General features: G+C 48.2%; 1 protein-coding gene across 1 annotated transcript; it reads left to right on the forward strand.

The window, feature by feature from the left end:
* The first annotated feature begins 27 nt into the window (after positions 1 to 27).
* On the forward strand, positions 28 to 26,637 carry rnf115a (ring finger protein 115a). Its single transcript, XM_060820848.1, has 9 exons — positions 28 to 216; positions 10,472 to 10,530; positions 10,655 to 10,712; positions 11,049 to 11,269; positions 16,004 to 16,072; positions 17,480 to 17,552; positions 20,350 to 20,443; positions 22,802 to 22,917; positions 23,384 to 26,637. The coding sequence occupies exons 1-9, from the start codon at positions 43 to 45 to the stop codon at positions 23,513 to 23,515; spliced, it is 996 nt and encodes a 331-aa protein (XP_060676831.1). The 5' UTR covers positions 28 to 42; the 3' UTR covers positions 23,516 to 26,637.
* The last annotated feature ends 1,302 nt before the right edge of the window (positions 26,638 to 27,939 follow it).

The following is a 27,939-nucleotide window of genomic DNA, read 5'->3' on the forward strand; positions in this document are numbered from 1 at the left end:
GCCTGACTCCGGCGGAACATCCGGTTCCTGCCCCGCACCAAGATGGCGGCGCGCCCCTCACGCTCCCAAGCCCGAGCGGGTCCACTTCCGGGTGGCTCGTGGGCTTCCGGGAGGGCGCTGACGTCAGCGGGTAAGATGGCGGAGGCGGCGGCGGCTGTTTCTCCGCTTCGTTTCTTCTGTCACTGCTGCAAGGGAGAGGTGTGCCCCAAGCTGCCGGTAAGACAGGGCCCTGGGCCCAGTGCACACTCACCCTCACCGCCTCCATCCCCGTGCTGCAGGAAACCCGCTGCTGCTCCCCCGGGGGAAGGGCTCACCGTCACACAGCCCCAGCCCCGGGAGTGTGGGCTCCGCACAATCTCCAACATCACCCCCCCCCCCATGGTCACCATGGAGACTGTTCACACCCCCCTCCCCATGGTCACCATGGAGACTGTTCACACCCCCCCCCATGGTCACCATGGAGACTGTTCACACCCCCCCCCCCATGGTCACCATGGAAACTGTTCTCCCCCCATCCCCATGGTCACCATGGAGACTGTTCACACACCCCCCCCCATGGTCACCATGGAGACTGTTCTCCCACATCCCCACGGTCGCCATGGAGACCGTTCTTCCCCCATCCCCATGGGCACTATGGACAGTGTCTCCCCCACCTCCAACCACCTGCCATGGTCATCTAGGAGACTCCCCATCCCATGGTCACCATGGAGATGAAATGCCCCAATCTCATGCTGACTATCTCCATGTAAACTTCCATCTCCTATCTCCCATCTCCCCCCTATCCAGAGGTGATGGTCCCTGAATACATTAGCGTTTTCTTCCTCTTGCATGGCCATTCCTAGCCAAGCCTTGCCTCTGGTGAATTATGTTGTGTTCAGACATTGGGCTCAGAGTTGCACTTGCTTTTACAATGGTTGAAATTAATGGTTATGTTGAGTGTGACCCTTGCAGTTCAATATATATGTCAGATTTCAGAGAGCAGCTCATACGCGGTCTGAATAATTGTGCAAAGTTGGTGATTGTATTGTGGAGGAGGAAGTGAGGACTGCAGATGCTGGAGATCAGAGCTGAAAATGTGTTGCTGGAAAAGCGCAGCAGGTCAGGCAGCATCCAAAGAGCAGGAGAGTCGACGTTTCGGGCATAAGTCCTTCTTCAGGAATCAAGCCTGGTTAAATACTTGGGTTGTTTCAAACAGTCATGCTGATGGAATGTGGATAGGATTGCAATTCTGAATGTAAAATATGAATGAGCTGAATTAATAACAACTTTATCAAATTGATATTCTCTTAAAATTCTACTTTTTGACCATCTCTTTTGATGTCAACAGTTCCTTCACATTGTCAACCAGTAATGCCACTCCCCCATGCCCATATTACTGACTGCATCTCTTCTGTTATCAATCCAACTCCCTCACGCTGTCACTCAGCAACCCCCCTCCTTCCCAGTGTCCTGTGTTACCGATTGTATTTCTACTGATATTAGTCCACCTCCCTCTTCCCCAGGGCTCAATGTTACTGACGCTATCTGTATTGATACTAATTCAGCTCCCTCACACTGTCACTCAGTAACATTTCCTCAGGGTAGTGTCCTAGGCCCAACCATCTTCAGTGACTTCATCAGTGACCTTCCATTCATAAGGTCAGAAGTGGGAACACTCACTAATTAGTTCTGAGCACTGTACATTTGCAACTCCTCAGATACTGAAGCAGTCCATGTCCAAATGCAACAAGACCTGGACAATATTCAGGTCGGGGCTGACAAGTGGGAAGTAACATTCACGCCACACAAATATCAGGCAATAAGAGACAATGTTATTGTGGCAATGTCATCACTGAATCCCCAAATGTCAATATCCTGGGGGTTACCATTGGCCAGAAACTGAACTGGACTTGCCATATAACACAGCGGCTAAAAGTGCAGGTCAGAAGCGAGGAATACTTTGGTGAGCAACTCACCTCCCGACTCCCTGAGGAAAGCACTACCATCTGCAAGCTCCCTCCAAGCCACTCACCATCCCAGCTTGGAAATATATCATTATTTCTTTGGTGTCACTGGGTCAAAATCCTGGAACACCCTCTGTAACAGCATTGTGGGTCGACCTATAACATAGGAACTGCAGCGTTTAAGAAGACAGCTCACCACCACTTCTCAAGGGCTATTAAGGATTGGCAATAAATTTTGACTGAGTCCACAATGCTCACATCCAATGGGTAAATAAAAAAGAGGCTCTCCTCCCCAGAGCCCTGTGTTACTGACTGTATCCCTACTGATGTTAATCCAGCTCCCTCACACTGTCACTCAGTAACCCCTCTCCCCCCCAGGGCCCTGTGTTACTGACTGTATCCCTACTGATGTTAATCCAGCTCCCTCACACTGTCACTCAGTAACCCCTCTCCCCCAGGGCCCTGTGTTACTGACTGTATCTTTACTGATGTTAATCCAGCTCCCTCACACTGTCACTCAGTAACCCCTCTCCCCCCCAGGGCCCTGTGTTACTGACTGTATCCCTACTGATGTTAATCCAGCTCCCTCTCACTGTCACTCAGTAACCCCTGTCCCCCCAGCACCCTGTGTTACTGACTGTATCTTTACTGATGTTAATCCAGCTCCCTCTCACTGTCACTCAGTAACCCCTGTCCCCCCAGCACCCTGTGTTACTGACTGTATCTTTACTGATGTTAATCCAGCTCCCTCTCACTGTCACTCAGTAACCCCTGTCCCCCCAGCACCCTGTGTTACTGACTGTATCTTTACCGATGTTAATCCAGCTCCCTCACACTGTCACTCAGTAACCCCTCTCCCCCCCCAGCTCCCTGTATTACTGACTGTATCCCTACTGATGTTACTCCAGCTCCCTCTCACTGTCACTCAGTAACCCCCCTCCCCCCAGCTCCCTCTCACTGTCACTCAGTAACCCCTCTTCCCCCCCAGCTCCCTGTATTACTGACTGTATCCCTACTGATGTTACTCCAGCTCCCTCTCACTGTCACTCAGTAACCCCCCTCCCCCAGCTCCCTCTCACTGTCACTCAGTAACCTCCCTCCCCCCAGCTCCCTCTCACTGTCACTCAGTAACCTCCCTCCCCCCAGCTCCCTCTCACTGTCCCTCAGTAACCCATGTCCCCCCAGCTCCCTGTGTTACTGACTGAGTCTTTACTGATGTTAATCCAGCTCCCTCACACTGTCACTCAGTAACCCCTCTCCCCTCCCAGGGCCCTGTGTTACTGACTGTATCCATACTGATGTTAATCCAGCTCCCTCACACTGTCACTCAGTAACCCCTCTCCCCTCCCAGGGCCCTGTGTTACTGACTGTATCCATACTGATGTTAATCCAGCTCCCTCACACTGTCACTCAGTAACCCCTCTCCCCTCCCAGGGCCCTGTGTTACTGACTGTATCCATATTGATGTTAATCCAGCTCCCTCACACTGTCACTCAGTAACCCCTCTCCCCCCAGCTCCCTGTGTTACTGACTGTATCTTAAATGATGTTAGTCCTGCTTCCTCACACTGTCACTCAGTAACCCCTCTCCTACCCCAGTGCCCTCTGTTACTGACTGTGTATCTCTGGCTGATGTTAATCCAGCTCCCTCACATTGTCAGTCAGTAACCCCTCTCCTACCCCAGCACCCTGTGTTACTGACTGTATCTTTACTGATGTTAATCCAGCTCCCTCACACTGTCACTCAGTAACCCCTGTCCCCCCAGCACCCAGTGTTACTGACTGTATCTTAAATGATGTTAGTCCTGCTTCCTCACACTGTCACTCAGTAACCCCTCTCCTACCCCAGTGCCCTCTGTTACTGACTGTGTATCTCTGGCTGATGTTAATCCAGCTCCCTCACATTGTCAGTCAGTAACCCCTCTCCTACCCCAGCACCCTGTGTTACTGACTGTATCTTTACTGATGTTAATCCAGCTCCCCCTCACTGTCACTCAGTAACCCCTGTCCCCCCAGGGCCCTGTGTTACTGACTGTATCTTTACTGATGTTAATCCAGCTCCCTCACACTGTCACTCAGTAACCCCTGTCCCCCCAGCTCCCTGTGTTACTGACTGTATCTTTACCGATATTAATCCAGCTCCCTCACACTGTCACTCAGTAACCCCTTGCCTACCTCAGTGCCCTCTGTTACTGACTGTGTATCTCTGGCTGATGTTAATCCAGATCCCTCCAACTGTCACTCAGTAACCCCTGTCCCCCCCAGCTCCCTGTGTTACTGACTGTATCTTTACTGATGTTAATCCAGCTCCCTCACACTGTCACTCAGTAACCCCTCTCCCTCCCTTAGTGCCCTGTGTTATTGACTGTATCTTTACTGATGTTACTCTAGCTCCCTCTCACTGTCACTCAGTAACCCATCTTCCCCCTCCAGTGCCCTCTGTTACTGACTGTGTGTCTCTGGCTGATGTTAATCCAGTTCCCTCACATTGTCAGTCAGTAACCCCTCTCCTACCCCAGTGCCCTGTGTTACTGACTGTATCTTTACTGATGTTAATCCAGATCCTTCACACTGTCACTCAGTGACCCCTGTCCCCCCAGCACCCTGTGTTACTGACTGTATCTTTACTGATGTTAATCCAGCTCCCCCTCACTGTCACTCAGTAACCCCTGTCCCCCCAGGGCCCTGTGTTACTGACTGTATCTTTACTGATGTTAATCCAGCTCCTTCACACTGTCACTCAGTGACCCCTCTTCTCCCAGCTCCCTGTGTTACTGACTGTATCCCTACTGATATTAATCCAGCTCCCTCTCTCTGTCACTCAGTAACCCCTGTCCCCCCAGCTCCCTGTGTTACTGACTGTATCTTTACTGATGTTAATCCAGCTCCCTCACACTGTCACTCAGTAACCCCTGTCCCCCCAGAGCCCTGTGTTACTGACTGTATCTTTACCGATGTTAATCCAGCTCCCTCTCACTGTCACTCAGTAATCCCTGTCCCCCCCCAGGGCCCTGTGTTACTGACTGTATCTTTACCGATGTTAATCCAGCTCCCTCACACTGTCACTCAGTAACCCCTCTCCCCCCCAGCTCCCTCTCACTGTCACTCAGTAACCCCCCTCACCCCAGCTCCCTCTCACTGTCCCTCAGTAACCCCTCTCCCCCCAAGATTTAGTAATTACCACTCAGTTTCCTGATTATGAAATCAAGTTGGAGTCAGCTGTTATCTGAAAGAAGATCTTCACATCAGTTTGAAATCAAAGTAGATCCAAATCTTTGGAAACTGGTCATAGTTTAGCCTCCTAGGGTTTATATCAGCTACCCATGTCCTTCTCAATGGGAAGTGGTGATCTATTTGGAAGGCATTGTCTAAGGATCTTCGAATACCTGCAGTGCATGTTGTACACACTCCTGCTAGCTTCTGGTGGCCGGAGTGGATGCTTGTGGACATAGTCCCAGTCAGGAATGCTGCTTTGAGAAGCTTTATAAGGGGTCACAAGGCAAATTCTGCTGAGAGAAGTGAGGAGAGACTTTCAGCTTCTGGCTTCAATCTGAAAAACAGAAAACTAAGAGTTGATAAGCTACCACTAGCAGAAAATTCCCACAGTCTTCTCAAAGTTCAGTTTTTTCCCAGCAAAGGTCATAAACCATCTCTCATGACCTTCACAACTTTGCTCTTTTCAGAAGGCAAGTGACTTTGAAGAAAACAGCAGACAAAGCACAGCACACCATAAAATCACTGATTTCATTTCCAGGAAATCTCAGGGTCAAAAAACATTTTCAAACCATAAACTATCCAAAAGTTCCATCATTTCTGGTTTTTCTGTAAATGGTCTGCAAATATAAATATGCATCTGCAGCATTGGTCTGGCTGTGGTCCTTGTTTGATGCACTTTGTGTTTCTAGAAGGTGGTGGTGAATTCCATCTTGAATTGCAACAGTCCATGTGCCGTAGGTTAACCTGTCATGTTCTCAGGAAGGGAGTTCCAGCATTTTGACTCAGTGACAGTGAAGAAATAGTGGTATATTGTCAAGTCAGGATGGTGTGTGGCTTGTGGGTGGTGGTATTCCTATACATCTGCTACCCTTGTCCTTCTCAATGGGAAGTGGTGATGGGTTTGGAAGGCATTGTCTAAGGATCTTTGAATACTTGCAGTGCATCTTGTACACACTCCTGCTAGCTTCTGGTGGCCAGAGTGGATGCTTGTGAACATAGTCCCAGTCAGAAATGCTGCTTTGTCCTGGATGGTGTCAAGCTTCTTGTGTTATTGGAGCTGTACTCATCCAGGAGAGTGGGGAGATTCCATCATACTCCTGCATTGTGCCTTGGAGGTAGTGGACAGATTTTGGGGTGTCAAGAGGTGTTTTACTTGGTAGAGGATTTCTAACCTCTCCCCTGCTCTTATAGCTTCAATACTTAGACTGCTTCTCCAATTCAGTTTCTGGTCAGTGATATCCCCAAGATGTTGACTGTGGGGCATTCAGTGATGGTGATGTCATTGAATGTCGAGGTTGTGAATTGATGAACTCTTACTTGAGAGGGTCATTATCTGGCATTTGTGTAACATGAATGTTGCTTGCAACCTGTCAACACAAGCTCAGATATTATCCAGATCTTCTTCCATTTGAACATGGATTGTTCCAGTATCTGAGGAGTTGTGAATGATGCTGAATGTGGTGCACCCATTGGCAAACATTCCCACTTCCAACCTTATGCTGGAGGAAAGGTCATTGATGAAGTAGCTGAAGATTATTGCCAAGGCTTCATTTTATTTGATTTGTGGGTGCTTTGTGGGTGTCAGTGTCTAAGCCAGTATTTATTAACCTTCCCAAATTACCTCAAGGGTGTTTCAGACTCAGTCACATTGCTGTGGCTCTGGAATCACATATAGGCCAGAGTGGAATTCCTTTCCAAAAAGACTTCAGTAAACCAGATGGGTTTTTGTGACAGTTGATGATGGTTACCATTACACCAGCATTTTAGTCCAGATTTTTATTAAATTTAAATTTCGCCATCTGCTATGGTGGGATTCGAACCCACATCCTGAGTATGTTAGCCTGTCCAATATCAGCCCAATCATCACTGATGTGCTGGGCACCCCCATCATTGAAGATGGAGAGCCACCTCCTCCAATGAGTTGTTAATTGCTCACCAGTGTTCACAACTGGGTGGAGCAGGACGGCAGAGCTTCAGACTGATCCATTGGTTGTGAAATCCGTGACTCTGGATGAAAGGGGTCATTTTCAGAATGGTACCCGGTAACTCCTGGAGTGCCACCGGGATCATTGCTGGGTCCACAATTATTTACAATAAATAAGAGTGACTTGGCTGAGAGAAGTGACCGTGGCCAAGTTTGCAGATAGTACAAAAAGAGGTGGGAAGGGGCTTGGTAAGGTTGATGCAAAAAACCAACAGTGGGAACGTAGACAGGTTCAATGAGAGGGAGAAAACTTGGCAGAGGGAATATCATGTGGGGGGTGTGAGGTTATATCTTTGGCAGGAAGAATAGTCATAGAGATGTACAGCATGGAAACATATCCTTTGGTCCAACCCGTCCATGTTGACCAGATATCTCAACCCAATGTAGTCCCATTTCATAGAGTCATAGAGATGTACAGCATGGAAACAGACCCTTCGGTCCAACCCGTCCATGCCGACTAGATATTCTAACCTAATCTAGTCCCACCTGCCAGCACCCAGCCCATATCCCTCCAAACCCTTCCTACTCATATACCCATCCAAATGCCTCTTAAATGTTGCAACTGTACCAGCCTCCACCACTTCCTCTGGCAGCTCATTCCAGACACGCACCACCCTCTGCGTGAAAAGGTTGCCCCTTAGGTCTCTTTTATATCTTTCCCCTCTCACCCTAAACCTATGCCCTCTAGTTCTGGACTCCCCAACCCCAGAGAAAAGACCTTGTCTATATACCCTATCCATGTCCCTTATGATTTTATGAACTTCTATAAGGTCACCCCTCAGCCTCCGACGCTCCAGGGAAAACAGCCCCAGCCTGTTCAGCCTCTCCCTGTATCTCAAATCCTCCAACCCTGGCAACATCCTTGTAAATCTTTTCTGAACCCTTTCAAGTTTCACAACATCTTTCTGATAGGAAGGAGACCAGAATTGCACGCTATATTCCAACAGTGGCCTAACCAATGTCCTGTACAGCCGCAACATGACCTCCCAACTCCTGTACTCCATCCTTGCCAGCACCCGGCCCATATCCCTCCAAACCCTTCCTATTCAGATGCCTTTTAAATGCTGTAATAGTACCAGTCTCCTCCACTTCCTCTGGCAGTGCATTCCACACATGCACCACCTTCTGTATGAAAACATTGCCCTTAGGTCTCCCTCAAACTTTCACCCACTCAGCCTAAACCTATGCCCTCTAGTCCTGGACTCCCTTGCCCCAGGGCAAAGACCTTGTCTGTATACCCTATCCATGTCCCTTATGATTTTATAAACCTCTATAAGGTCACCCCTTGGCCTCTGATGCTGCAGGGAAAATAGCCCCAGCCCATTCAGCTTTTCTGTGTCGCTGAAATCCTCTAATCCTGGTAATGTCCTTGTAAATCTTTTCTGAACCCTGTCAAGTTTCACAACATCCTTCCAATAGGAAGGAGACCAGAATTGCACGCAATATTCCAACAGTGGCCTAACCAATGTCCTGTACAGCCGCAACATGACTCCCAACTGCTGTACTCAATACTCTGACCAATAAAGGAAAGCATACCAAACACCTTCTTCACTATCCTATCTACCTGCGACTCCACTTTCAAGGATCTATGAACCTGCACTCCAAGGTCTCTTTGTTCAGCAACACTCCCTAGGACCTTACCATTAAGTGTATAAATACTGCTAAGATTTGCTTTCCCAAAATGCAGCACCTCGCATTTATCTGAATTAAACTCCATCTGCCACTTCTCAGCCCAATGGCCCATCTGATCAAGGTCCTGTTGTAATCTGAGATAAACTTCTTTGCTGTCCACTACACCTCCAATTTTGATGTTATCTGAAAACTTACAAATTTATACCTCTTATTCTCACATCCAAATCATTTGCATAAATGATGAAAAGTAGAGGACCCAGCACCGATCCTTGTGGCACTCCACTGGTCACAGGCCTCCAGTTTGAAAAGCAACCCTCCACCACCACCCTCTGTCTTCTACCTTTGAGCCAGTTCTGTATCCAAATGGCGAGTTCTCCCTGTATTCCATGAGATCTAACCTTGCTAATCAGTCTTCCATGGGGAACCTTGTCGAACACCTTACTGAAGTCCATATAGATCACGTCTACCACTCTGCCCTCATCGATCCTCTTTGTTTTTACTTTGAAAAACTCAATCAAGTTTGTGAGACGTGATTTCCCACGCACAAAGCCATGTTGACTAATCAGTCTTTGTCTTTCTAATTGCATGTACAGGGAACAAGTGAGTACTGCTGATGCTGGAGATTAGGGTCAAGAGTGTGATGCTGGAAAAGCACGGCAGGTCAGGCAGCATCTGAGGAGCAGGAAAATTGACGTTTCGGGAAAAAGCCGGATGATTTTCCTGCTCCTTGGACGCTGCCTGACCTGCTGTGCTTTTCCAGCACCACACTCTTAACTCAAATACATGTACCTCCTGTCCCTTAGGATTCCCTCCAACAACTTGCCCACCACCGATGTCGGGCTCACCGGTCTCACCAGTTCCCTGACTTGTCCTTACCACCTTTCTTCAAAAACTCAATCAGGTTGATGAGACAGAGGAGCTGATCAGTATTTAAATTGAGAAGGTCTGCAAAAAGCTATAGCACAAAGGATTTGGGAATCCTGAACAAACTAGCATCCAAGTTAGATTGTTTTTTAGATTAGACTTAGTGTGGAAACAGGCCCTTTGGCCCAACAAGTCCACACCGACCCACCGAAGCGCAACCCACCCATTCCCCTACATTTATCCCTTACCTAACACTACGGGCAATTTAGCATGGCCAATTCACCTGACCCGCACATCTTTGGACTGTGGGAGGAAACTGGAGCACCCGGAGGAAACCCACGCATACACGGGGAGAATGTGCAAACTCCACACAGTCAGCCGCCTGAGTTGGGAATTGAACCCGGGTCTCTGGCGCTGTGAGGCAGCAGTGCTAACCACTGAGCCACCGTGCCGCCCAGTTCAGGTAATTGTGAGCAGTTTTCGGCCCTATATCTAAATAACCATGTGCTGGCATCAGTGGGGCTCAAGAGGAAGTTTACAAGTATGATCCAGAGAAGAAAAGGCTAATCATTGTGGACTCTGTGTCTGGACTCATTGGAGTTTGGAAGGATGAGGGAGATCTGATTGAAACTCACCCAATATCGAGAGGCTTGGATAGAGTGGACATGGAGAAAATCTTTACACCAGTTAGGACCAGAGGACATAGCCTCCCAATTCTGGTACACATTCTGGGGATAGAACTCTCTCCTTACTTCTCTAGAAACCTCCCCATTGTCGTTGTGTTCATGTTGTTGTCAGGCTGCTTTTCATGTGCCTAGTTTATTGTCTTCCAGGAGTACACCTGTCCTCGATGTGAGTCCGGCTTTATAGAGGAAGTCACAGACGAAACAAGGTAGGTGGAGCCTTGACAACTGTTGAAGGGCCTACTGAGACAGACTGTGTTGATGCGAGATATATCTGATGACTATGGGAAGACATTCTCATTGGGCCTATGTACTCTCCTTGTGTCTCTGCAGTTTCTTGGACAATGGAACAAACGGTCTTGATGATGATTCCGCCACACAGTTTGCCGAGGTTAGTCAGTAGCTGAGTAATTGAAATGTTATAGAGTGTGAGACTGGCAGGGGATGTTCCTGTGGTGTGTCCTGTGATGGTTTCAGGTTTACCATCAATCCCAGTTATTGTAGAGATGGAGTGCATCGTGTGAAATATCACAGCTCAGCTCAGTTCAGTAATGTTTCCCGTTTCAGCAAGGATCATCAATGCACGATCCTGAGGTGGGGGTGGGATCACTGGCTGACTCCTCACTCTGGAGAACTGTCACATGGCCTGATGGTCTAACCATTGGTGAGCTGGTGGGGAATGTATTTCATCAGATCCCCCTGTTACAGTTCCGTTTCTGTTGTGCAGCTATGGGATCGCACCTTCCTGAATCTGGACCAGACCTTCCTGTTTGTTGATGGGAGACCCTTGCGCAGTGGTACCTCTCTAGATCACGATGGTGGGGAGCTGGAACGAGGAAGCCAGCAGAATGATATCTGGGGTCCCAGCCGACACACGAGGTTACCAATGGCCAGAAGGTATCGTGCCCGTGGAGCGTCACGCCCAGAGAGGTCTCCAGCCATTGAAGGGTATGTCAGTCAGTAAACCACTAGCTGGGTTAGCTGGACTCCTTTTGTTCTGTCTTGACTCTTAATATTTTCTTGTTCAGTCTCTCCCAGTCATGTTCACGTTCCAGTGTACGTGGTATTTTACACAAGCTGTGTTTGCTGTTATGAGTGAAGGCCAGTAGGGCGAAGTGATCAGTTTTCTTCCACTTACTGTCTGCATTGAGGCTGATCGTCCGTTTGCCCAAGGGCTGACTCTCCCCAGCAGGGTTTACTGCTGTCCATCCTCACTGCACGTGTGATCTGAAGCAGCGAACATTGCAGCCACAATCCATCCTTTACTTGGTGAAAATCAGCAACTGTGCCTGATTGTGATCAAGAGCAGGAGTCGTGATTGAATATTTGACCCCACAGCCCTAACCCAGGTCCCTGAGCTAGTGCCTGCCTGCAACATAGTAACTACTTCCTGGGGCAGGGAGAAACGACCCTTCCCTGCCAGTGAAACGGACTCTGCCCAAACACAGCAAGACCTGAACAACATTTGGACTGATGGGTGGCAAATCATATTCATGCCAAAGAAGTGTCAGGCATGATTATCACCAATGAGAGAAAATCTAACCATCAACCTTTGGCATTCAATGGCATTTCCATCAGTGAGTCCCCCACTATCACTGGGGCAGCATGGTATAACAGTGGTCAGCACTGCTACCTTACAGTGCCAGGGACTCGGGTTCAGTTCCAGCCTTGGGTAACTGTGTGGAGTTAGGTAGTTCTCCCTGTGTCTGCGTGAGTTTCCTCTGGGTGCTCTGGTTTCTTCCCACTGTCCAAAGATGTACAAGGTAGATGGATTTGGCTATGCTAAATTCCCCTGTAGAGTACAGGCTAGGTGGATTAACTGTGAGGTTAGCGGGATAGGGTGGGACGCTGTTTGGTGGGTCGGTGCAGAATTCATGGGGCCGAATGATTTCTATCTGCAATGTAGAGATTCTATCAACATTCTGGGTGGCTGTCGGTGACCAGAAATTCAACTGAATGGGTCATATAATACCGTGGCTACAATAGCAGGTCAAAGGCGGGAAATCCTGCAGCAAGTAACTCCACCTGACTCCCCCGAACCTACCTGCCACTCACAAGCACAAGTCAGAGTGTAATCAAATACTTCTTGCTTGCCTGGATGAGTGCAGCTCCAAGAATAACACTAGAAGCTTGACATCATCCACAAAAAAAGCAGCCCACTTGATTAGCATTACATCCACCACCTTCAGCCTTCACTCCCTCTATCATCATTGCAGAGTAGCAACAGTGTGTACCACTCACAAGGTGCACTGCAGACGTTCATCAAAGATCCTCAGACAGCACCTTCCAAATCCATGACCACTTCCATCTAGAAGGATGAGGGCAGCAGATACATGGGATCACCAGTCCCTCTGAGCCACATCGTGTCCTGACTTGGAAATATATTATGGTCCCTTCGGTGTTGCTGGGTCCATATCCTGGGCTTCCTTCCCTGGTTGTATTGTCAGTGCTCCTGCATCCCAAGCACCACAGCTGTTTGAGAAAGCAGCTCTGCAGGGCTTTCTCCAGAGCAATTAGTGCAGGGCAATGGAAGCTGGTCCAGCCAGCAGCACCCTCACAGAACATGGAATGTTACAGCGCAGTACACGCCCTTCGGCTCTCGGTGTTGCGTCGGCCAGTGATATTAATCTGATGCCTGTCTAACCTATACCGTTCCATTATTATGCATATGTATATCTAATGCCCTTAACATCGGCAAGTCTACTACTGTTGCAGGCAGGCCGTTCCACGCCCCTACTACTCTGAGTGAAGAAACTACCTCTGATATCTGCCCTAAATCTCTCACCCCTCAATTTAAAGCTATGTCCCCTTGTGCTCGCCATCACCATCCGAGGAAAAAGGCTCTCACTGTCCACCCTATCCTACCCTCTGATTATCTTATACACCCGAATGAGTCATGTCTCAACCTTCTCTCCAATGAAAACAGCCTCACTTCCCTCAGCCTTTCCTTGTAAGACATTCCTCCCATACCAGGCAACATCCTAGGAAATCTCCTCTGAAGCTTTTCCAAAGTTTCCGCAACCTTCCTATGATGCGGTGACCAGAACTGTACACAATACTCCAGGCGCGGCCTTAATCAGTGTCTTGTACAGCTGAAGCATGACCTTGTAGCTCTGAAACTCAAGCCCCCTACCGATAAACGGCAACACACCGTATGCCTCCTTAACAACCCTATCAACCTGGGTGGCAACTCTCAGGGATTTATGCACCTGGACAATCAGGTCTCTCTGATCATCTACACTGCCAAGAATGTTACCATTAGCCCAGTACTCTGCATTCCTGTTACTTCTTTCAAAGAGAACTACCTCACACTTTTCTGCATCAAACTCCATTTGCCACTTCTCAGCGCAGCTCTGCATCTTATCTATGTGTCTCTGTAACCCACAACATCCTTTGGCACTATCCACAACTCTGCCTACCTTAGTGTCATCTGCAAATTTACTGCCCACCTCCAGACCATTTATAAAAATGACAAACAGCAGTGGCCCCAAAACAGATCCTTGCAGTACACTACTGGTCACTGAGCACCAGAATGAACATTTCCCATCAGCCACCACCCTCTGTCTTCTTACAGCTAGCCAATTTCTGATCCAAACCACTAAATCACCCTCAATCCCAAAACTCTGTATTTTGTACAATAGCCTTCTCTGAGGAACCTTTTCAAACACCTTACTGAAGGCCATATACACCACATCAACTGCTTTATCCTCATCCATCTGTTTGGTCATCTTCTCAAAGAACTCAACAAGGTTAGTGAGGCACAGCCTACCTTTCACAAAAACATATTGACTATCCCTAATCAAATTATTCCTTTCTAGATGATTATAAATCCTTACTCTTATAACGCCGCACTCACAACCGAAGTAAGGCTCACAGGTCTATAATCACCAGAGTTGTCCCGACTCCCCTTCTTGAACAGGGGAACCACATTTGCTATCCTCCAGTCTTCTGGCACTGCTCCTGTTGACAACGACGACATAAAGATCAAAGCCAAAGCCTCTGCAGTCTCCTCCCTGGCTTCCCAGGATAAATCCCATCTGGTCCAGGGGTCTTATCTATTCAAAGTTTGGGAGAAGATTTGTATCTTGGGTGCTCATTGTTGTGGTTCTGTTCGCCGAGCTAGGAGTTTCTGTCATGTTTCCTTTGGCATTTATAGTGGTTTGTCTCTGCTGCTTCCGGTTGTCAGTTGCTGTCCGCTGCTGTAGCCGGTATATTGGGTCCAGGTCGATGTCTTTGTTGATAGAATCTGTGGACGATGCAAGGTCATGAACAAAACCAATGTAGTGTACAAAATCCCATGCAAGGACTGCACAAAACACTACATAGGACAAACAGGAAGACAGCTAACAACCCGCATCCACGAACACCAACTAGCCACGAGACGACACGATTAGCTATCCTTAGTAGCCACACACACAGATGACAAACAACATAATTCGACTGGGACAACACCACTATTATAGCGCAAGCCAAACAGAGAACAGCCAGGGAATTCCTAGAGGCATGGTTCTCATCCACAGATTCAATCAACAAACACATCGACCTAGACCCAATATACCGGTCACTGCAGCGGACAGCAACTGACAACCGGGAGCGGCAGAGAAAAGCCACTATAAATGCCGGAGGAAACATGACAGAAGCGCTTCACAGGAGGCTCCCAAGCACTGAGGATGTCACCTAGACAGGGGACGAAACGTTTGCAACAAAAACTCCCAGCTCGGTGAACAGAACCACAACGGTCTTATCTATTTTCAAATCTTCCAAAATTGCTGAAACCACCGCTTTGTCAACCTCAATCCCATCTAATCTTGTAGCCTGTACCTCCATATTCTCACTAGCACTGCCCTTTTCCAATGTGAGTACTGGTAAAAAGTATTCATTAAGCACTTCCCCTATGTCCTCAGATTTCACACACAGCCTCCCAATACTGTCTTTGATTGGCCCAAATCTTACTCTAGTAATTCCTGTATTCCTGATATATCTATAGAAGGTCTTGGGGTTTTCCTTGATTCTAACACCCAACAACTTCTCATGTTTCCTCCTGGCTCTTCTTAGCCCTCTCTTTGCATCTTTTCTGGCTAACTTATAACTCTCAAGCCCCCTAACTGAGCCTTCATGCCTCATCCTCACATAAGCTGCCGCCTTCCTCTTGACGAGAGCTTCATCTTCTTTAGTAAACCATGGCTCCCTCTCTTGACAACTACCTCCCTGCCTGATAGGTATATACTTATCAAGGACCTGCAGTAGCTGTTCCTTGAATAAGCTCCACATTTCAACTGTGTCCATCTCTGACAGTTTTCTTCCCCATCCTATGTATCCTAAACTTTGCCTAATCCCATCATAATTGCCTTTCCCCCAATTATACCTCTTTTCCTGTGGTATATACCTATTTCTGCCCATTGATATTCTAAAATAACCAAATTGCGGTCACTATCGTCAAAATACCTCCAAGTCTAACACCTGGCTGGTTCATGCCCCGGTACCAAATCCAATATGGCATTGCCCCTTGTTAGCCTGTCTAAAAACTGTTTCAGAAAACCCTCCACATCCCATAAAGAAATTCAAAAAAGTAAACTCCAGGGATGTCCCAGGAGTGCAATACTGACATGGGTATTTGGGTGCTCCCCATGTGGCTACTTGTTCCCTGCTTCTAAATAATTCTTGTCTTTTATGTATCTGCAGAATAATCCAGCAGCTGTTTGCTGGGCTCTTCAACGCAGGAATCTCAGGCTCTCAGCAGACATTCTCCTGGTAAGTGCAGTTTACATCATTCATCCTTTTCCATGTATCTACCTCCCTTACACTGTCACCACCCGGACTGCTTCAGGAGAGTGCTTTTCAAGAGGTTGTAATGGAGAGGAAAAGCCCAAAAACACTGTCAGCCAAATGAATGATTTCATAAAAATGTAAGCACAGTGACAGTGCTACTCTGTATCTAACCCCGTGCTGGGAGGCTTTGATGGAGGCAGTGTAGAGGGAGTTTTACTCTGTATCTAACCCCGTGTCCTCCCTGTCCTGGGAGGGTTTGATAGGGGGACAGTGGAGAGGAAGCTTTACTCTGTATCTAACCCCGTGTCCTCCCTGTCCTGGGAGGGTTTGATAGGGGGACAGTGGAGAGGAAGCTTTACTCTGTATCTAACCCCGTGTCCTCCCTGTCCTGGGAGGGCTTGATAGGGGGACAGTGGAGAGGAAGCTTTACTCTGTATCTAACCCCGTGTCCTCCCTGTCCTGGGAGGGTTTGATAGGGGGACAGTGGAGTGGAAGCTTTACTCTGTGTCTAACCCCGTGTCCTCCCTGTCCTGGGAGGGTTTGATAGGGGGATAGTGGAGAGGAAGCTTTACTCTGTATCTAACCCCGTGTCCTCCCTGTCCTGGGAGGGTTTGATAGGGGGACAGTGGAGAGGAAGCTTTACTCTGTAGCTAACCCCGTGCAGTACCTGTCCAGGGAGAGTTTGATGGGAGTAGTTCAGAGGGAACTTTACATTCAGTTTACTTTCTGTTCAAGAGTGAAAAATCTTTACTCTGTCTGTAACCCTGTGTTGTACCTGTCCAGGAGTGTTTGATTGGGAAAGTGTTAAGGGAGCTTTACTCTGTCTGTAACCCTGTGTTGTACCTGTCTGGGAATGTTTGATTGGGAAAGTGTTAAGGGAGCTTTACTCTGTGTTGAACACAGATCCATTTTGGATGGTCTGGATGTGTAGTACTTCCCATACTGAAAGTGATAGAGTCTATGTACAGCTTCCTTTCAGTTTGAGTAGAGGAAGTTTTATCTGTATCTTAACCCAATGTGGAAACTATCCTGGGAGTGTTTGTAGAGACCGTGCAGAGGGAGCTTTACTCTGTATGATCCTTGTCCTGGGAGTGTTTGATGGAGACAATGTCAAGGAACTTTGACTTTCTGTTTAAGATAGTAGGAGGAGGTTTACTCTGTATCTAACTCCATACTGTCTCTTTCCTGGAAGTGTTGGGTGAGGGCGGAGTGTGGTTACTTTCAGTTTAAAAGAGTAGAGAAGCTTTACTTTGACTTGAACAGAGGGAGCTGCTCTTTGCACCTGGCCCTGTGCTGTCTGTTTGTGGGAGTGCAGGGTTTGGTGTAATAAACAGTTGGATGACTTTATGTGATGGTGAAATGTTCCTAATCTGTCTCTCCCTTTGTGAGGAGCGGGATGCTACACTCAAACCCTGCTGATTATGCCTGGGGACAGAGTGGACTTGATGCAGTGATTACACAGGTGAGAACGGCAGCCAGTTCTGTTCCAGTGCTTGTTGCTCTGTTTTAGCTTTCATGCAGTTGAGGAACGTCTAAAGATTTGAGAGTTTTTTTTAAAGACTGTTAAGTTTGTAACACCCAGGAATGTAAGTCCTGAGTTTTTCAGGTGAATGTTCCTTGCCCATGCTTCCTGCTTTTCCCCAGTCTCACCATCTCACCGATCCCTTTTGTCTTATTAGTTATTGACTTTCTATCTTGTTCCATCCACGTTGCCTCTCCCTGTTTCTGTGAAGCTTTCATTACTGCCTGGACGTCCACGTCTATATCGAACACACTCACAGATTCTGTGCTGTTTCCATCTGATTAGGTTGTAATTTGGCTACTGCAGGTGGACCAGTAGTCTGTGTACCTCAACACAGAGAACTGTGGATGGACACAGAAAAACAGGCGACACAGGTGACTCAGTGGTTGACACTGCTGCCTCTCAGCACCAGGGACCTGGGTTCGATTCTGTCCTCAGGTGACTGACTGTGTGGAGTTTGCACATTCTCCCCGTGTCTGCGTGGGTTTCCTCCGGGTGCTCCGGTTTCCTCACACAGTCCAGAGATGTGCAGGTTAGATGGATAGATCATTTGTAAATTGCCCCTAGTCTCCAGGTTCGGTGGATTAGCCATTGGACATGCAAGGTAGAGGGGGTGGGATGCTGTTCAGAGGAGCGGTTTGGACTCTGGGCCGAATGGCCTGTTTCCATACTGTAGGGATTAATTTAGAGGTGCTCTGCTGGGCATCACAGAGACACCACAGGACAATATTGGCTCAAACCTGATCTTAGTAAAAACAGGCCGGTCTTATGCTCCACATCTCACCCTCCAAGGAGAGGTTCAGACACAATTGCTGGTCTGGTTAGCCATCAGGAGCTTGGTCGTAAGATGAACTGAGAGAAGGTTGTACAGTCTCTGATGGATTGATGAGCAATCTGTCACCCAACACAATACAGCACCATTAGGAGCAGGGTGTGCTCTAGTTTCAGTTGCCAGGCTACACTGAGAAGCTGGCTAATTACTGGGAGAATCGTTTCAATCTGCTAACCCTGGCTGGCGCGTGTGTGTGTGTGTGTGTGTGTGTGTGTGTCTATACATATGCGCGTGTGTGTGTGTCTATGCATATGCGCGTGTGTGTGTGTCTATGCATATGCGCGTGTGTGTGTGTCTATGCATATGCGCGTGTGTGTGTGTCTGTGCATATGCGCGTGTGTGTGTCTGTGCATATGCGCGTGTGTGTGTGTCTGTGCATATGCGCGTGTGTGTGTCTGCGTATATGCGCGTGTGTGTGTCTGTGCATATGCGTGTGTGTGTGTGTGTCTGTGCATATGCGTGTGTGTGTGTGTCTGTGCATATGCGCGTGTGTGTGTGTCTGTGCATATGCGTGTGTGTGTGTGTCTGTGCATATGCGTGTGTGTGTGTGTGTCTGTGCATATGCGTGTGTGTGTGTGTCTGTGCATATGCGTGTGTGTGTGTGTCTGTGCATATGCGTGCGTGTGTGTGTCTGTGCGTGTGTCTGTGCATATGCGTGTGTGTGTGTGTGTCTGTGCATATGTGTGTGTGTGTGTCTGTGCATATGTGTGTGTGTGTGTCTGTGCATATGCGTGTGTGTGTGTCTGTGCATATGCGTGTGTGTGTGTGTCTGTGCATATGCGTGTGTGTGTGTGTCTGTGCATATGCGTGTGTGTGTCTGTGCATATGCGTGTGTGTGTCTGTGCATATGCGTGCGTGTGTCTGTGCATATGCGTGCGTGTGTCTGTGCATATGCGTGCGTGTGTCTGTGCATATGCGTGCGTGTGTCTGTGCATATGCGTGCGTGTGTCTGTGCGTATGCGTGCGTGTGTCTGTGCGTGTGCGTGTGCGTGTGCGTGTGTCTGTGCGTGTGCGTGTGTCTGTGCATGCGCGTGTGTCTGTGCATGCGCGTGTGTCTGTGCACGTGCGTGTGTGTGTGTGTCTGTGCACGTGCGTGTGTCTGTGCGTATGTGCGTGCCTGTGTGCGCGCGCGTCTTTGTGTACGCACGCGCGTGCGCCCATGTGTCTATGCATATGTATGGGCGTGGCGTGTCTGTGTATGTGCGTGTCTCCCCGCCTTTGCGTATGCGCGTGTCTGCATGTGTGTGTGCGTGTATTTGTGTGTCTATCTATGTGTGTCTGTGCGCGTTTCTGTGTCTGTCTATGCGTGTGTGTCTGTGCATATGCGCGCGCATCTGTGTGTCTGCGCGCATGCGTGTCTGCATATGCGCGTGTCTGTGCATGTGCGTGTGTGTCTGTGCATGTGCGTGTGTGTCTGTGCATGTGCGTGTGTGTCTGTGCGTGTGTGTCTGTGCATGTGCGTGTGTGTCTGTGCATGTGCGTGTGTGTCTGTGTATGCGTGTCTGTGCCTGTGCATATGCCCACGTCTGTTTGTATGCATGCGTGTGTCTGCCTGTGCGCGTGTGTCTGCCTGTGCGCGTGTGTCTGCCTGTGCGCGTGTGTCTGCCTGCGTGCGTGTGTCAGCCTGCATGTGCGTCTGTCTGTGCATATGCACACGTGTCTTTGCATATGCACGCGTGCGTGTGTCTGTGTCTGTGCATATGCGCGCGCGCACGTCTGTGCGCATATGCATGTCTGCGCACATGCATGTATGTGTTGTTTCTTCTCCCTGGTTAAATTCTCCCTCTCACAGAGAGTCCTTGTAGAATAGTATCTGGAGAAGAGAGGGACAAGTCCCTTAACATGTTAAAGGCTGTTAGGAACCAGCCTTATCATTGATCTCAAAGCACTGCTTCCCTTCCACAGCTTCTGGGACAGCTAGAAAACACGGGGCCACCTCCAGCAGACAAAGACAAAATCACAGCTCTCCCGACAGTGCATATCACACAGGAGCAGATTGGTATGTGTCACTTCATCCCATTCTATAATGAGATCCAAAGAACTGTATTCTGGTGGTGGGAAGGGGAGAGGAGAACAGGGTGCTGTGGGATAATGAGAAATGGGGAATGGTGAGACAGATGTTAAAATGATTCCAGAAATTGCAAAGTTTATTTTGTTTGCTCACTGCTACTGAGTTGCTGACATGGATCAGCTGAGAATTGTATCTTGCCACTTAGGACAAGATTGAGGAAGAAATCATTCTCTCCACGAGAGGAATTGGGAAAGCATTGCACACCAACATCTATTTAAAACTGCCTGTATCTCCGTTCAGAGCTGGAGATTAAGGATTGATGGGGTGTGTAGGTGGTGGGGGTGCTAGGGGAGAGATAGCAGGGGGCTTTAGCAAGAGAAGTTAGGGAGGACATGGCGGCAAGAGAGTGAGTAAATGATGTTAGGGGCAAGATGGGATGTCGGAGAGCAATGTTAGGGGAATGATAGGATGTTGGTGAGAGATGTTCGGGGAGTGATGGGACGTTGGTGAGAGATGTTCGGGGAGCGATGGGACGTTGGTGAGAGATGTTCGGGGAGTGATGGGACGTTGGGGAGCGATGTTCGGGGAGTGATGGGAGGTTGGTGAGAGATGTTTGGGGAGCGATGGGACGTTGGGGAGCGATGTTCGGGGAGCGATGGGACGTTGGGGAGCGATGTTCGGGGAGCGATGGGACGTTGGTGAGAGATGTTTGGGGAGCGATGGGATGTTGGTGAGAGATGTTCGGGGAGCGATGGGACGTTGGGGAGCGATGTTCGGGGAGCGATGGGACGTTGGTGAGAGATGTTTGGGGAGCGATGGGAGGTTGGTGAGCGATGTTCGGGGAGCGATGGGACGTTGGTGAGAGATGTTCGGGGAGCGATGGGACGTTGGTGAGAGATGTTCGGGGAGCGATGGGACGTTGGGGAGCGATGTTCGGGGAGTGATGGGACGTTGGGGAGCGATGTTCGGGGAGTGATGGGACGTTGGTGAGAGATGTTCGGGGAGTGATGGGACGTTGGGGAGCGATGTTCGGGGAGTGATGGGACGTTGGTGAGAGATGTTCGGGGAGCGATGGGACGTTGGGGAGCGATGTTCGGGGAGTGATGGGACGTTGGGGAGAGATGTTCGGGGAGCGATGGGACGTTGGGGAGAGATGTTCGGGGAGCGATGGGACGTTGGGGAGAGATGTTCGGGGAGCGATGGGACGTTGGGGAGAGATGTTCGGGGAGTGATGGGACGTTGGTGAGAGCTGTTCGGGGAGCGATGGGACGTTGGGGAGCGATGTTCGGGGAGTGATGGGACGTTGGTGAGAGATGTTCGGGGAGCGATGGGACGTTGGGGAGCGATGTTCGGGGAGCGATGGGAGGTTAGTGAGAGATGTTCGGGGAGCGATGGGACGTTGGGGAGCGATGTTCGGGGAGCGATGGGACGTTGGGGAGCGATGTTCGGGGAGTGATGGGACGTTGGTGAGAGATGTTCGGGGAGCGATGGGACGTTGGGGAGCGATGGGACGTTGGTGAGAGATGTTCGGGGAGCGATGGGACGTTGGTGAGAGATGTTCGGGGAGCGATGGGAGGTTGGTGAGAGATGTTCGGGGAGCGATGGGACGTTGGGGAGCGATGTTCGGGGAGCGATGGGACGTTGGGGAGCGATGTTCGGGGAGCGATGGGAGGTTGGTGAGAGATGTTCGGGGAGCGATGGGAGGTTGGTGAGAGATGTTCGGGGAGCGATGGGAGGTTGGTGAGAGATGTTCGGGGAGCGATGGGAGGTTGGTGAGCGATGTTGGGGAGCGATGGGAGGTTGGGGAGCCATGGGACATTGGTGAGTGATGTTAAGTGGGTGATTGGATGTTGAGGAGTGATGTTAGGGAAGTGATGGGACGTTGGGGAATGATGTGACATAGGGGAGTGATGTTAGGGGAATGATGGGACGTTGGTGAGAGATGTTCGGGGAGTGATGGGACGTTGGGGAGCGATGTTCGGGGAGCGGTGAGAGGTTGGGGAGCGATGTTAGGGGAACGATGGGAGTGATGGGAGGTTGGGGAGCGATGGGAGTGTTGGGAGGTTGGGGAGCGATGTTAGGAAAGGAGAAGGGGTAGACTGGGGAGAGTCACTGTGAAGCAATAGGGATGGGAGAGAAAAGTGATACTCTGTGCCAGGACTAGACAGGTCTGTGTCATGGCCAGATGTGTGGACCAGTTACTGAAATGGAACGCTTCACATGGGGATGGATGTAACATGTAATTCAGGGAGGTGATGATGGGGAACTGTAGATCTTTGAACTGTAAGGAATGAAGTGAAGTTTTTCCTTGTGTGTTATTATAAATCTCTGACTTACTTTATGTAGATTCCGGTTTAGAATGTCCAGTTTGTAAAGAGGATTATCTTCTTGAGGAACTGGTTCGACAACTTCCCTGTAACCACTTCTTCCACAGCGACTGCATCGTCCCCTGGTTAGAACTGGTGAGCTCTCCTGCCTAGCAGTCTTTGCACTGAAATGTTACACATGTTTGCTCTCCTTCCCTGCAGTCCATTCTCCGAGTGAAACTTGTGTTTGTGAAGAAATGGGACTTGTGGAGTAGTCACAAAGACTACAAGAAACTTAAGACTGACTGGGGAATCTCTCTCCTCACTTCCCGGCTGGGAAGTTGATTCCCTCTGGATTTCCAGGAAATCTGTCCATCCTCCGAATTCTCTTGTTTGTAACTTGATTTGTTTTAAAGTTCTGACTGTTGGGTTGATTGCTTGAATCAAAGTGGAAACGTTTCCTGCAAAAGTTTACTGAATTACGGCAGTCGAGTAAATTGTAATCCTTCTGGAGTCTGCGTTAATACAAACTAGAGTGAAAGATGCATGATGCAGTTCACAACTGAAGCCATATTATTTTAGGATTTGCGCTGTTTAATTCTCAAACACTACTGTGTTTCAGCATGATACCTGTCCCGTGTGTCGCAAGAGTTTGAATGGCGAGGTCACCATGGGTCACCGGCAAACCTCAGAGGAGTTATCTGGTAACTTGAGTGGCAGTGAAAACCGACAGCGAGACTCCTGGGCATACTGAAGGACTCTGCAGGAAGTACTTTGCACCCCAATCCCTGCATAACCTGATCAGTAATATTGTTACTTCTATTGTAAATGATATATATTAAAGAAACAAGTGGGCAGGTGCCACAGTTGAGTGGCTGCTCCCAAACTGATGGCATTTACAGGGGCCTATCTTTCATTCTGTGAATTATGTGTTTAACAATGTGGCATTGATTCGCTTTTCAATGGTAGCACAAAGATCATAGTTTTATGCTCAGTTTGTTCGAACTTTGCTCTATTTCGAAGACCATGGGAAGTTGATTTTAATTTCACCGGGTGAGAAATGCCACTTTTCAGAGCTTGCCAGGTATGTTTGTGTTTTGCAGTGAGCGGGAAGTTGTGAATCTCTTGGAAGTAAATGCTGCAGGAAAGCCTCGATTTAACAGTGAGGTGGGGTGTGGGTTTTACTCAATCTGAAACATGACAGTGACTAGACAGAAAAAGACACAAAAGGAACCAATAATCTCTCCCTGAGCCATTGTGCTACATATGAACTGATTGTCAACCTTATACTCAAACTTCTTAACCCTATAATAGATGTTTGAAAATATTGCTGTCTATTCCAATGTAGCTTTCCAATCAATCAGGCCGTATCTGTTTGGATGCTGTTTGTTGCCCCTTTTCCCCCAGTTTCCTGTCACTGTCTGTCCCCCAGGTCCACAAGTGCTCCCCACCCTCAATGTCTTGTGACGTAGTTATTCACCGTTGGTGACCCAAGGACACGTACGTGAGCAGATTGTTCAGCTGTAGGCTGCTTCATCAATAATTTTTCCGTTTGCATTGTGCACTTGGCAGCAGAAGCAGGGACTCTGCTTCCCTCCCTGCCCCCAGCCTTTACCAGTTAACATTAGTCAGAGGGCAATAGGTCTGGGTGGGTTACTCTTCAGAGGGTCAGTGTGGACTTGTTGGGCCGAAGGGTCTGTTTCCACACTGGAAAGAATCAAATCTAATCTTAACCAGTGAGTTTTCTCAGACTGACAGGAAGGGGTTATCTTGTGCCTGATTTGGATGTTGCAGGCGCATGGTTCCAGGACTGATCTACACATTCAACCCCCAAATCTAAGATTACCCTTTCAGTTTTCATTGTAAATACTGATATAGTTCTAGGGTTATACCCTTAGTGCAGGTGGAAGGGATTACTCTCGAAATCCTCAGACCTCCTTGAGCCAGTTCTTAAAATCTCCTTACCCTTATGAGCCAATCAGAGATTGATTTTAAGAGCTATCTTCTGAAAATGCCCTGTCAGCACCCAGGTCAGATCACTGGGTTCTCCCTTTTACCCTCCAGCTCTCATAAATACCTTGTGTTTGCAGCGAGGTGCCCGGCCACTTAAAGCAGCTCTTCCCTGTACAATCCAAGGTAATTTATCATTTATTAGAAGGTGTCTTTGAGCAGAAAGGATGGGAGCTCCTAGGAAAGGAAATCAATGGGATTCAGAAGCATAGGAGTCAGTGCAGGGGCAGTATGTTTCCTCTTGCCCCCTCCCAGGCTGGCAGCCGCTGACTGACTGACCTAGTTACTGCCTTCCTCTGTTCCCTTTCTGCATCCCCAAGTGGGTAGTATAGTCAGAGAAGAGAAACAATTGGAAATCGGAGAGCAGCGCTCTCTAAATTCATGATCTCTTCTTTCCTTCCTCCATCTCAACATGCACTGGAGGAACAGGTCGTTCTGATACCTGGCTACTCTCTCAGCTTTTCAGTTCAAGATTGTGTTAGCAGGAGATCAAACCTCATTAGCTTGATGGTTGTCATGAATTCGATTTGGCAAGTTTTCATATTTCTCCACAAAGCATTCGTTTATATCATGCAGGATGTGACTGAGGAACTGAGGCTTAAACAAACCTTGGATTAACGGCATAGCCCATAAATCCCAAGGAGCAGAAAGTCTTCGGCTTTCGCCACTCCTGCTGGTATTTGTGAAGGAGAATTCCACTTTTCATTTTCTTCAAGCTTCAGGGTGATGCAGAATGTATTTTGGCTTGCAGCAAAGAGGGCAGCAGCATTAATATCATGGTCTTAAAGTAATACAGTATTGAGAGGGAGGAAGAGAGAGATCACAGCCTCAATCACACACAGATAGTTGTTGACATTGAATGGTATTAGGTTTTGAGCTGTGAGTGAGTGAATGTGGACAGAAGCAAGGGTTGGGGAATAATGACATGGCACCACAGTGTTAACCATCACTGGCCAATTTCAATGATTTTTTTTTGTCATGTTAAAATGTCAAACACAACAAAGTTGGTTTTAACTTGGATGGGTTTGTAAATGGTGATGCATGAAGTTTAGTTAGTCTTGGTAGTGTGATCCACTCTAAACAGTGACCAATCTGTGACTGAACACATCAGTATAATCCAAGAGCCACTGAATTGATCACTGGTTTTTATTCTGATTTTTATTTGTACAATGCAAGGTATTGGCTTTAATGGTGTTAAAATGATTCACAGTTTAGATTCTGATCTGGGACATGGCCCTGTGGAGTGATCTGCAGTTGCACAGTTCCACCATCCAGCCATGAGGGGAGTGGTACATTTCTGGTTACTCTGAGGGTAGAGAGGTATCACTGAAGCACTGACTGCACAGGCTGGGTCTAACAAAAGGCATTAATGTTCTCACCCATGCTCCAGCCCTAAACCTGCAGCATGGTTTGGAAAGAAGCCGAGTTCAATATGTGCACAGATTCTTTCAGGCCAGAAGCGGCCAATTTGCCTGTCAAACCTCTTCTGAAGAGCTGCTTCAGTTAATTGCATTTGCCAGCTTAGTTTTGCAGATCTTGTTCCTGTCTAAAATTCACCCAAACAAGTAAAGCTGTGTCCCTGGCCTTGGCTTTGACTCCAACTCCAAGTGCCAGCAAACTATTATAGCAGACAGGAACAAATTTGCTTCCTTATCCTGGTGCATCTGGGAACAGTGTTTGCTGTGTTACTGCCTTCATTCAGGTTTACTTAGCTTTCTTAGCGTTTGCCTGTCATGTTCACTATACTATCCCCACCCAAGGTATTGTATGAATGTATTAGTTGGTGATGCAGTTCAAAATGAAACAGGAGCCAAAACTCTGCATTAAGAACTACTGTCAAACACTTGAAATAAAATTAATTCAGAATGGAATAGTACTGCTCATTTGGCAGACCGTCATCTGGTATTGCATTCTGTTTTTTTGTAGTTGTAAATGTTTAATCTGTTATTGGTTTAAAAGTTTTTATTTTGTAAATAAACCAAAAAAAAAGTTGTTGAGAGATGGTTTCCACTTGGTCCGGCCTGTCTGCATATTGGACCTTCTGCAGCTTTTGGATAATAAGCTGCATAGCAAGAAGGTCCCAGGTTTCAGCTTGACCTGTGATGAGTTAGCAGAACCCAGCCAAGCCAGCAGTTCTTACTGGCCTCAGTGCCCCTGTGGTCAAGTAAGGGGCAACTGGTTAGAGTTTCTGTATCTGCTCACCTTCCAAGTCACCTGCTCGCTCTCGTACATCACCTCACATTCCCTCTCAGTGGTGGTGAGTAGCCATATTGAACAACCAAAGTTGTGGCTGTTTTCCTAGCAACGGTGTTCCAGGATTTAAACCTAACAGTAAACGAAACAGCAGGTGGACGTCAAAGTCACACTGTTTTTTTACATCTCTTGTCTTTATCTGGATTGTGGAGACAGCAAGTTTGAATGTTATTACATCCTGTAATCAGTCTGGGAAACAATACAAGGCGCACAGGCAAAGAGAGGGAATGTTGAAGGAGGTGGATGTGGTGCCAATCAAGCAACTGCTTTGTCCTGGATGGTGTCCAGCTTCTTGAGTGTTGTTGAAGGTGCCCCCATCCAGGGCAAGTGGGAGTATTCCATCACCCTCCTGACTTGTAGATGGTGGATAGGCTTTGGGGAGTCAGGCGATCAATGACTCACTGTATTTTCCCAGCCAACTTCTGGTTAATTGTGATGCCTGAAATATTATTGGTGGGGAATTTTGTAGGAACGTTGTTGAATGTCAAGAAGCAGTGGTTGCATCCTCTCTGTTTAGTGATGGTCATTGCCCCGTCACTTGTGTGGCATAGATGTTATTTGTCACGTGTCAGCCCAAGCTTGGATATTGTCCAGATCTTGTTGTATTTGAACAGGGACTGCTTCAGTACCTGAGGAGTTGTGAATAGTGCTGAACATAGTGCAATCCTTCAACATCCCCACTTCTGACCTTCTGTTGGAAGGGAGGTCATTGATGAAGCAGCTGAAGATAGTTGTACCTGGAACGTTACTCTGAGGAACTGGGGTCTCTTCTGGCACTGTTGCAGTGTCCCTACCTCTAAGCCAGGAGATTCAGGTTCAAGTCCCACTTACTCTAGAGCTGTGCAGTATCATCTCTGAACAGTTTGATTAGGAAAATATCTACTCCAAGGAACTGAAGGCTGTTGTGGCAAGTCG

This window comes from Hemiscyllium ocellatum, chromosome 50 (genome assembly GCF_020745735.1).
Source record: "Hemiscyllium ocellatum isolate sHemOce1 chromosome 50, sHemOce1.pat.X.cur, whole genome shotgun sequence".
NCBI lineage: Eukaryota > Metazoa > Chordata > Chondrichthyes > Orectolobiformes > Hemiscylliidae > Hemiscyllium > Hemiscyllium ocellatum.